At 42.7% G+C, this 12,241-nt stretch overlaps 1 protein-coding gene across 8 annotated transcripts in view; it reads left to right on the top strand.

Annotated features, from left to right (window-relative positions):
• The window catches only part of nphp4 (nephronophthisis 4), a 284,225-nt gene that overhangs the window by 58,598 nt on the left and 213,386 nt on the right, over positions 1 to 12,241 (top strand). For all 8 annotated transcript variants that reach the window (XM_087264575.1, XM_087264571.1, XM_087264574.1 and 5 more), the window contains exon 5: positions 4,296 to 4,454. In XM_087264575.1, the coding sequence (XP_087120701.1) occupies positions 4,296 to 4,454 (159 nt within the window). The remainder of the gene's footprint in view (positions 1 to 4,295; positions 4,455 to 12,241) is intronic.

Below are 12,241 nucleotides of genomic sequence, written 5' to 3'. Positions count from 1 at the left end.
GCATCACATAGTCGCTGCAGATTTGTCGTCTGCACATCCATGATGCAAATCTCCTGTTTCATCACATCCCAGAGGTGCTTTATTGGATTGAGAGCTGGTGACTGTGGAGGCCATTTGAGTACAGTGAACTGTACGGAAAAACCTGTTTAAGAAACCAGTCTGAGATGATTCGTGCTTTATGACATGGCACATTATACTGCTGGAATAAGCTATCAGAAGATGGGTACTCTGTGGTCATAAAGAGATTGACATTCTGTGTAAACCCTAAAGATGGTTGTGCATGAAAATCCCAGTAGATCAGCAGTTTCTGAAATACTCAAACCAGCCCGTCTGACACCAACAACCATGCCACGTTCCCTTAAATCACCTTTCTTCCCCATTCTGATGCTCAGTTTGAACTGCAGCAGATCCTCTTGTTTATGTCTACATGCCTAAATGCATTTGGCATGCAGAATTGCTGCCATGTGATTGACTGATTAGAAATTTGGTTAACAAGCAGCTGGAACCTAATAAAGTGGCCAGTGTGTTTATTTCCCAGAGCCAACTGTTGAACAGTAGTTCCTATAATATTCTTTTGTTCTTCTGGTAAAAAAAAATGTTTGTTCGTTTGGCTGGAATAAAAGCAATTTTTATTTCTTGATTTTTTTTTTTTTACATTTAATATTATTATCCCTCTTAATTTTTTTTTTTTGATTGACTACAGAACAAACCACTGTTAACCAATGACCTTCAAGTTAACCTAATTAATCGAGTTAAGCATTTAAGTTGCACTTGTAATAAATAAGTGATATGAAAAAAGTTTTATAATAAAGTTCTAAAATAACTAGTAAAACATTATGTACTGTACTCATGGCAAACACAAAGTAAATACATTATTAAAACTTCTTTTCGAACATCACATAAATATTACTGACAAAAATAATTATTTGACAAAGAAAAATTTCAGTTTGTATTCATTTTAGCTTATATACAGTATGTGGAAACATGTCCAATAAGCTCGATAAAAGTCCTTACGCTTGCCATTAGTGTTTTGGCATTTCTGATAATTCAATGTCTGAGCGTTACCTTAACTTATTGTTTGAGTAAACATAAAGTGCTCGTATTATAAGTAAACAAGGTTTTGCAACTCAAATAGGGTTCAGCTGTGGTTTTCTTTTTCTGTGAATGTATCTGACAGTGGAAGTATTCTTAAAATCATGTACAGTGGTAAAATTCAATCAAAGTTGAGATTGCTAGCGCACAATATAGTTGTTGACTCTAGCATGAAATGAAACTCTCCGCTTGTGCCCTTGTATGTTCTCCCAGTTTGAATAAAATATCACTCTCATTTCATTTTTTGGTAATCTTTTATGATGGTGGGTTTCATTGGATGCAGTCAACAGCAGATTTGACAGGACTGTTTTTCTTACAGTCCTTTAACAATGATGTGTTAACCTTGGGTTCATATAAATCTAGGTTATACCGCACTGTGACGCTTGACAGTATCCTGCTTTAAATCTCTTTATAGTTATTAGTGGTGCTTGCTAAGACAAGCATCAGGATTATTATTGCTTTCACTTGAGGTTAGACATTTTTTTCAAACCCATAACCCACAGTATTAAAATTCAGTCATTTGTCCTGCACCATTTAAGATCCAGATATAAACGATTTCTCAAACTGTGTGGGTTGCTGAGGAGAGATGTGCTCTTACTTTTCAGACTTATCAACTGAAAAGGTAGATAATAAACTGGGAAATAAATTCCCACGAGGGAATGAATAATTTCTCGGTTGCAGATCATTAAAATACTGTTACGAATTGTCAGACTCTTATTGCTTTTGCCATTTGTTTGGAAATCAGAATCCAATTATAAAATAAACATTAGTTTAGTTATATACATAAGGATTGGATATATCATATAGTATGTATCATATAGTATACAGTTGAAGTCAAAATTATTGGCTTTTTCAAATTTTTTGCAAATGATGTTAAACAGAGCAAGGACTTTTTCCACAGTGTTTCCAATTCATTTTCTTTCTTATTCTACAGAAATGTGTTTTGTTTTGGCTAGAACAAGGGTGCCCAAACTTTTTCTTATAAAGAGACAAAAACCAAAGTTGATTGAAGGTGGTGGGCCAAAGTTAAATAAACCAAAGTATTACATTTAAAGTTGCCATGGTAACTTCCTAATTTATTAATATTTTTAAAAATACTTTAATAGGACTGTGCAATTATTAACGATTAGTGCATCATATACCGCCCCCTTTCCAGTTGTACACATTTGTTGTTCTTTAAAGCGTGAAAGACCGCGTGCTTATGTGTGTGTGCGGCACACACACAGTCAGAAGCATGCGGCCGGTCAGCATTCGATCACATTCGCACACTGAGACGAGCAGAGGAGCGCAGACATCTAAAGTCATCTTAACGTGAGCGCTTTAATGGTCAAATAGGTGTCAAAACGCGGTGTTTTGTGATTATTCTTATTAACCCTCATTTGTGAAATAAACAAACGAGTTGAGAATCAGAAGACACGTAAAAGAGAAACCATTAAAGTGACAGCGCGAAATATACCTGCTGCCGCCTGTTTTTATCATTGATCCAACAAAACGAGAGAATCCCTCACTGCTCTTGACAGAGGAATTTTTGTAGCTAAAGGGTTTTTCTTAGAGGGAAAATGCTTAAAGCACAGTTTTTTTCATATTTTTATTCTATTGTATTTATTTCTGTTTCATTTGCAGGGTGAAAAATGACTAGATATAGGCAGTTGAAGTCAGAATTATTAGCCTTCCTGAATATTAGCAACCTTTTTCCTGCCCGATTTCTGTTTAATGGAAATAATTTTTTAAAACTTATTTCTGAACATAATAGCTTTGATGTTTAATTTCTAATTACTGATTTCTTTTATCTTCGACATGATGACAGCACTTAATATTTTACTAGATATTTTTCAAAATACAAGCATTCAGATTAAAGTGCAATTTAAAGGCTTAATTTGAGTAATTAGGCAAGTTATTGTATAAGAGTAGTTTCTTCTGCAGACAATCAAAAATATATTGCTTAAGGGGGCTAATAATATTGACCTTAAAATGGGTTTCAAAATAAACCTGCTTTTATTCTAGCTAAAATAAAACAAAAGCCTAGAATATTTTTTTTAGGAAATACTGTTAAAATTCCTTCGTCTTTTAAACATAATTTGGAAAATATTTATTTAAAAAAAAAATTCTCTGGAGCGCTAATAATTTTGACTTCAATTGATAATCGTTTTGAATAATCATGATTACAATTATTACCAAAATAATCGTGATTATTATTTTTCCCAAAATCGAGCAGCCCTATACTGTTATTATATTAATAAATATATATATGTTTACATTTTATAATGAACTTAAAATAAAAACAAGCAATCCACTTTATGACACAGTGGTGTTTGATGCTGAATACACTGCATACATCTTTGCTCATCAAAGATCATTTCATTTTTTTATAAATCTGATTCGTGCACAACATTTATTGAAACGTTTCATTTGATTTGCTTTTTTGTTTCTCAACAATTAAACAAACAAACAAAAGGTTATGTTAAAAACAGAAATGACGAACTCTGCTTAGGGCATTGGCCTCAACCTTCCTATCATTCTCCCTCTCTTTATTCTCAGATGGTATGGCGGGCCAAATCAAAGGTTTCCATTGGCCAACTTTTGGTCCTAGTTTGGGCATCTCCAGGCTAGAATAAAAGCAAATATATATATACAGTATATTTTTTAAATCTGCTGAACAAACCATCGCTGTATAATGACTTGCGCAATTATCCTCACTTGACTAAATAACATTATTAACCTAGTTAGGTCTTTAGCTTTTAATTTTCTCTTTGAGCTGAATATTATTATCTTGGCAAAGATAAAAGAAATCAGTTACTAGAAATTTGTTATTAAAACCATTATGTTTAGAAATGTACTGAAACAATCTTCTCTCTTAAACAGAAATTTAGTACAAAAATATACATGGCTAATAATTCAAGAGGATTGAAAATTCCTACTTCAACTGTATATACACACCTCTACACACACACAAAAAATAATAATAAAATACTACACAAAAAAAAATGATTGAAAAAAAAACAACTTTGCACAAAGTAAAGTAAATTTATAAAATAGATTAAAAGTGACATTAAAAACAATTTCGAAAAGCAATAAATAAATACAATATAATTAATTATTACATAATACTAAGCAAATGGCACACACCGGCTTTTGTTGTGTGGTATATGCGTGTAAGGACCAACAATTATCATGACTCCTCTTCCTTTCTTCTTTCTGTGTAGTGAATGCCATGTTGTCTGTGATGGAGGGCACTCAGCTGATCTACTCCATACAGCCACATCCAGCTCTCACTACTATCATGCACCTTCTCCCACCCAATGTTCTAGTGTCTGGACATGAGAAAATCCCTGGTGTGGTGTCACCAACGGACACAGATACAGGTATGTTTACCCGTAATGCTTCCTCTATATTGGAGTGAATGTTTAAGATTTTATTAAGTAACTTGTATGAAACGTTTTACCAGTTTTATTTGATTTATTTATTTGTTATTTTTTAAATGAATGGATCATTGTTTTGCGTAAACATATTAGCAAGTGTCACATGCTGCGTCCCAGTTTGCCTACATATACTACATCTTAACAGTATATACTTTTTTGTGAAGAAAGTACATACTTTTGAGTGTGTAGACGAAGATTATGCAAGCTTTGGGACAAACTGCTTCCTCATTAACGGACTGTTGCTTAGTAACATGCCCTGTCAGTCATCTTGTCACATCATCAGCATTTCTTTCACATTTAATAACCTACCATATTGCAGGAGCAGCAGCAGGTTAATCTGCCATTCGTGGGTCTTAATGCTGAGAAATCTCCTCAGGTGTTTGCAGAATTATGCATTTAGAAGTTGACGACCATATATAAATTTATAACATTGTTGCAGATGAAATCCTAATGAGGAAAATATGTTTCAAGTATTTTGTAGGGTTAGATTCTAATTAACAGTCATTCGAACTTCCTTACCAAAGCCTCTCTACCTAATGGTTGGTCACATGCCATCACCATGTTTGTAGTTTGTTGCACTTTTTACCTGCATTGTAGTTCCAATCAAATTCATGTCCAACACGCAACGTTTAGCCTTTAGAGCATAGGTCTCATATTAGATTCCTGGAGGGCCGCAGCTCTGCACAGTTTTGCTCCAACCCTAATCAAACACAGCTGATCAAACTAATCAAGGTGTTTAAGACTAATAGAGACTAAGCAGGTGTTAGTTTGAGGTGGATGGAGATAAATTGTGCAGAGCTGTGACCCTCCAGGAATTGAGTTTAAGGGTGCTTTCACACCTACACTTTTGTTTCGGAACGTATCTCGTTTGCCCAGTTAGCGCGGCTCGTTTGGCATATGTGAACAGGGCAATCGCGCTCTGTTCCGCGCCAAAGTAATCGCTCCGAGATTGCTTGAATGAGGTGGTCTCGGCTCGATTGAAACGAACCCTGGAGCGGTTCGATTGCAGTGAGAAAGCGATCCGATCCGAGCGTGGCTATATCACAGTGTTTTATGGATATGTAATATTCTTACGGCTATATGAAAAGAGAATTATGAGTAGGGCGGGAAGTTTCGCGAGTCTCCGGATGCCCGCAAACGAGTGATGATCTCCCAGTAATCTCGCGTCTCTCTCCCAGTCCTCATATAGGCATCGTCGCGCACCCTTCTCACCCCTCCCCACCGCGTCTCTCCTCAGACACGTCACGCGCGCGCACCCTGTCAATCACCACCAAACCACCACCTCTCCTGACAGCTGAGCGGGACGCTGCAAAATAAACCCTGACACTCTGACCAATGTAAGGAGAGTTTACTCGCACGTGACTTGTTTTAGCTCTTTTGGTCCGATTAGAAACTTTGCAGTGTGAAAGCGAACCGCTCCAAGAGCAAAGACTAACAATGTAACAATTTTAATCTCTGTTTCGGAACAACTGAATCGATTCACAGGTGTGAAAGCACCCTAAGACCAATGCGTATGGATGGTTTTGCTCTTTTAGGGTGCTTTCACACCTGCCTTTTTTTAAATTCAGTTGAATCATACTAGAGTTCGTTTTCCCTCTTGTGACGGTTTGTTTGGGTAGGTGTGAATGCAGCAATCATACTTGAGTGCGCACCAAAAGTGGACCAAAAAAGCGTACCGAGGCCTGCCTGAAAAGGTGGTCTCGGTACGCTTTCAAAAGAACCCTGGGGAGGTTAATTTGTGGTGAGAATGTGAACCGCACTAAAACAGGCCCAACTGCTAAAAACACTGCATCTTTTGAATTAATCTAGCTGCCGTAGACCGATGCGCTGTGCATAATGGAATATGGAGGAAAAATATTTATTGACAGCACTTTACCAGAAACAGAAAAGAGAGAGGGAAAAACATTACTTGATGAATCGTTGGCAATATTTCTGCAAGATGACCATGTCGCAGTTTAGCTAAATTAATTAACGCCTCCACCTGCGGTGACTTGCGATGCATTCAAACATTGTTTACCAGCTGCAGCCACGCTTCATTCTCGAAATGTATAGTTTGTCTAAAGTGATGTATGCAAACTATTTAGTATACTATGAGCAGGGATACAATCAGTCAGCGCAGTCGTCCCTTCATGGTAAAAAGCAACATTGTGTGTCTGCCAGTTTGTTTACTTTGTTTATTTCCCACATGTGAATTCTGACCAATCGATAAGCAGTTTAGGAATTATGTTCAACAACATTTGGCCTATGAAAGATGTAGATTTTGTCAGATGAGTGCATTTTGGTTCTTTTCATCTGGTTCGGATCAAAGCCAGCAGTGTGGTGTAAAAAAGACCCAAAGATGGCAGAAAATGCTTCAATGTATCATTTGTTGCCCTTGGTCCATACCAAACGAACTACAGATGTGAAAGCACCCTTAGTTTCTACTGGAAATAGTAGACAATCTGGGTAACTTTGGAATATGCACATACTATGATTTTTTTCATTCATTCATTCATTCATTCATTCATTCATTCATTCATTCATTTTCTCGCAGCTTAGCCTCTATTTCAGAGGTCATCACAGCGGAATGAAGCGGCAACTATTTCAGTATATGTTTTATGCAGCCGCAAACCAGTATTGGGAAACAACTATACACACTCATTCAAACACAAAACAGAGAATTGAGTTTATTCAATTCACCTATAGTGCATGTCTTTGGACTGTGGGGAAAACCGTAGCACCTGGAAGAAACCCACGCCAACTGGCCCAGCTAGGAGTCAAACCAGCAACTATTTTGCTGATGCGACAGTGCTAACCACAGAGCCACCGTGCCACCTACGATTTTTTTTTATTTTGGACAAACTTATTCTATTTTCAATTACTTTTTAAGATGGATAGTATGCAAAGTTGGATGCAGCAACAGTTAGAGTTTGTTACAGACAACAATTATTAGAAAGAATGATCCAAGCACATGATGGCACACTGTATTAACCAGTCAACTGTGATGCGCTATTTGAAGTACCATGGAACTATCGCTAGTCCTAAGCTGTTATTCTCACCGAATGTGCTTTTACATAGAAAAAAAGAGAAAGAAATGAGCTGGCGGGTGGAAAAACACCACAAGGTTAAGACATAAATGTGTTGAGCTTCTTTTAACTTGAGCACAGCATTTTTACAATGCCATTTCATGCAAAACACAAAGCAACATTTTATGATAAGTATATCATGGCATTGAATCATATTCTGTTTCTGGAATGTTCATAGCCACCAGTGTTGCTAATAACAAGGGTTTCTGAATTCTACATATTACAGATGGAAAACAATGTTACTTGAATCATTTTGTAGTGCACTTGTTAAACTTAAAAAAAAGTGTAACTGGCCAAATGCTCTGAAATTGATTGCTTTTGTTCGCTGTATCACCCCGCTCTGTTTCTCAGATGATATTCACTGCTAAAGGAAATGCTTTAATGTGCTAGATATTCACCACAGTTCTAAAACAATCAAATGGCATTTGATGACTCCTCGTCTGTAACGAGAGAATGTGTGTTGCCATGGCGACAGCAGTATGAACTCTAGGAGGACTTTCCCTTGATTCTCTTCAGGATCACTTGGTGCCAAACCAGGTCATCAGTCACATCTTGAAGAAAAAGCAACTTTTCCGATTCGAAGCACTGTGTTCAGAACTCATCTTTTGTTCTTAGCTGATTTCAGGGGTGGTTAAAGACCGCTATGAATGAGCCGTGCTGGGTTTCATATTGCAGAGGGGATTGGAAGTCAAGCGCAATTTTGAGCAAATCCTCTATCACTCTCAGATATCTCTACTATCTTTGGCACTCATGGCAAATACAGTATGAACAAAGAAGACTGTTTAACCTTTTGCTCAAATTATAAAAAAAACTGGCAGATTTTTTTTTCCTTTTAGATGAGAGTAGAGGGTTTTTACGTTACCTTAAAACCCTTTTACACAATTTGTGGTGATGTAGTTGACATTGGATTGTAGTTTTGGAGGTTTTCTGATGCCAAGACCGAACTAACTTCTCTAGCGGTGATTCTTATAAGATATTTTGGCAATTTAAACCATCCTCCTAATAATGCATTGGGACAAAACAAACACACATCTTCTTCCAGGCCAAATCATAACACTTCCAGTCGACTAATCTTTATCATTTTTGCCATGATGGTGGATGGTGAATTTTCAGTGTATTTGTTATTTTCTTATTTCCACTTTCCATTTTGCAAAGCACAAAAGCACAACATCATTGCTGTTAATCAAATCTTTGTTCATTGTTTTTGTCCATTGTGAATTTGTCCTGTTGGTTTTGCTCATTTGTAAAATCCTGTGAAACAACAGATCACGGCTGAACATTTTACTTTTTATCATTACCCTGTAAAAAGCAGTCAGGATTTTAATGGAAAAAATTTAAAATGTAGAAAAATAACTGGTTATAATTGGAAGTTTCCTTAAATTATATGGTAAATAGCCTCAAATGGACTTTTCCAGAATTCGGTGCTTCGTTACTTATGACATTACTATGGTCAAAGACTCTAGAATACACAAGACATGTCACTCGTAATAGTTCTGAATGGGGAAACATCTAGCAGATAGCTACTACATCACATGATAGCTAGTTCCCCTTCGGTTGGGGAACTTCAGTGCCATGAATGGGAGGATTCGGATCAGAAGCCGCTTATCTGGAGAGTATTGAACGGGCCAATGAATGAAATTAATTGGCAGCGTAAGCTTGCGCAGGTGTGCGACATCTGCAATTATCTCAGCATATAAGCACACCTGAAGCCAGCAGACGCCATCCTTTTCGCTTCAGATCCTTTCTGAGTGAGTCGATGAGGGTTCCTCTTGCTGATCAGCACTTCAGAGCGAACGAGTGTGTCTCCCGGTCCAGAGTGGGTCTTCGCGGTGGCAGACGGTCGAGCTGGGTTACTCCCTTGCCTGCGGTTCTTTGGGTCCGGTCCTCCAGAGCGGTGCGTATAGTTGCAACTTTCCTAAAAGAGCAACCAAGTCGTGCAGCACGTCCTTTTCAGGATGGCGCTCCGACTGTGCGTTTCTGGATGCGGGGGTTTCCTGTCTCCGGATGATGGACACGATCACTGCATTGCATGTTTGGGGGTCCAGCATGTTAATGCGGTGCTCGCGGGCGGTTCATGTCGTCATTGCGATGCCATGACCGTTGCACAGCTAAGATCGCGGCTAACTTTCGCAAGAGAGCGAGCCACCCCAGTTGCCTCCTGTTCTAAAAAAGCAGCGGGCGCTCGGGCAGATCTGAGGGTTTCAGCGGGAGCTAATCCGCCGCCCACGGGCTCGCGGACCTCTCGCTCCTCACGGCGCTCCATCCAAGCTTCGGGTGGTGAGAGTGATCCGTCTAACCAGATGGTAGCTCTCACACTCGCTGACACCGGAGATCAGATGTCCTCCGCGGCATCGGAGGGTGGGCTTTCACTGTCCGACGAAGATCCGGACCCGCTCGCCCCCTCCGGGCAGGTGAGCGCTGTCAAATCGGATCCTGAAGCGGACATGTTAGCCGTGCTTTCCCGGGCTGCTTCGGCCGTGGGGTTGGAGATGGTTTATCCCCCAGCTCCGCGGCCGGACCGACTAGATGGGTGCTACGTAGAGGACCAGAAGGCGAAGCCTTCGAAGCCTCTCGTCCCCTTCTTCCCGGAAGTGCACAGTAGGCTCACGCAGTCCTGGAGGGCACCTTTCTCTGCCCGTGCTGCGAGTGCCTCCGCCCTCACCGCCCTTGACGGCGGAGCTGCCAGGGGGTATGAGGCGATCCCGTCAGTGGAGCGCGCTATCGCGGTCAATCTTTGTCCGCGCGGCGCCTCTACGTGGCGGGGTTTGCCCCGCCTCCCGTCCAAAGCCTGTAGGTTGTCTGCCTCCCTCGGAGCCAGAGCTTATAAGGCTGCGGGCCAGGCTGCTTCTGCTTTGCACGCGATGGCCACCTACCAGCGCTACCAAGCGCAGGCGCTGGCCGAGCTGCACGAGGGCGGGTCCAACCCAAGCTTATTACATGAGCTGCGCACCGCGACCGACTATGCTCTTCGGACTACTAAGTCCGCCGCGTGTGCGCTGGGGAGGACGATGTCCACACTTGTGGTTCAGGAACGCCACCTCTGGCTAAACCTGGCCGATATGCGCGACGTTGACAAAGTTCGCTTTCTTGACTCGCCCATATCCCAGGCTGGCCTGTTCGGCGACACCGTCGGTGAATTCACCCAGGAATTCAAGGCGGTGAAAGAGCAGTCGGATGCGATGGGCAATGTCATCTATCGGCGTGGCCGTAAGCCCGCTCCGCCCGCCGAGCCATCCACCTCCGCTGTTCCTCGCCGAGGGCGCCCGCCAACGAGTGCTGCCCCGCCCCCGCCTGCGCCTCCGGCCAAGCGGGCGCGGCGTTCACCTCGAAAGCAGGCAGCCCCTCCTGCCCAGGGCGCCGTTAAGTCCGGTAAACGGACCGCGAAGCGTCCCTGAGACAGGCCATCCGGAGAAGAGGAAACTTGCTCTTTCCCCGCTGGAGGGCGGGGCCCCGATAACAACGGTACTTTTCAGTGCCACCAAAACATCAGTAAAAGAGCACTTTTTCCCTTCCCCGGATGTGACTGCACGAGTTCTGCCAGTCCGGGACGCGCTGCCTTCCGGCTCGCAGACTCTACGTGCTTCGCCAGTGGCTCACGAGCGCTGGGGGGACGGTCTCCCTTCCCTCAGCCCTCCAGCCCCCTCTCCGGAGTCAGGGTGCGGAGCCAGAGCGAATCGCTCTCCTCCAGCTTTTCCGCGGGACCCTCGTGCTTCCCGGATCAGCACACCCACTCCGCGCTGCCCCACCGCTGGTACGTCAGCGATTGTAGCGATGACTCCATTAGCGAGGGCTCTGCCTGCCTGGTTAGCGCGGGCCAGCCCCTCGCGGTGGCTCATACGCACAATCAGACTCGGTTGCGCGATTCAGTTCGCGAAACGGCCCCCCAAGTTTACGGGCGTGTATTTCTCCAGGGTCAACCCCCTGTCCGCCCCTGTCTTGCGAGAGGAGATTGCTGCCCTCCTGGCGAAGGGTGCAATCGAGCCGGTTCCTCCAGCCGAGATGGAGAGTGGGTTTTACAGCCCATACTTCATCGTACCCAAAAAGAGCGGTGGGTCACGGCCAATCCTAGATCTGCGCGTTTTGAACCGCTGTCTGCACAAGCTGCCGTTCAGAATGCTCACGCAGAGGCGCATTCTCCAATGCGTTCGTCCTCGGGATTGGTTTGCAGCCATAGACCTGAAGGACGCGTATTTCCATGTCTCCATTCTTCCACGCCACCGCCAATTTCTGCGGTTTGCGTTCGAGGGTCGAGCGTGGCAGTACAAGGTCCTCCCCTTCGGGCTCTCTCTGTCTCCGCGGGTCTTCACCAAACTCGCGGAGGGTGCCCTAGCGCCCCTTCGGCTCGCGGGCATTCGCATACTCAGTTATCTCGACGACTGGCTGATTTTAGCCCACTCGCGGGAGCAATTGATTATGCACAGGGACGAGGTGCTTCGGCATCTCCGCCTACTGGGGCTTCAGGTCAACCGAGAAAAGAGCAAACTCGCCCCCGTGCAGAGGATTTCTTTTCTCGGGATGGAGCTGGACTCGATCACCATGGTAGCGCACCTCTCCGAGGAACGCGCTCGCCTGTTGCTGAACTGTCTGAGGGAGCTCGACAGCAAACTAGTGGTCCCACTGAAGTTCTTTCAGAGGCTCCTGGGGCATATGGCATCCGCAGCCGCC

The sequence above is a fragment of the Danio rerio genome, chromosome 8, assembly GCF_052040795.2.
Source record: "Danio rerio strain M-AB ecotype USA chromosome 8, GRCz13ab, whole genome shotgun sequence".
Lineage (NCBI taxonomy): Eukaryota > Metazoa > Chordata > Actinopteri > Cypriniformes > Danionidae > Danio > Danio rerio.
Note: the sequence above shows the minus strand (reverse complement) of the source record. Positions and strands in the feature narration are given on the sequence as shown.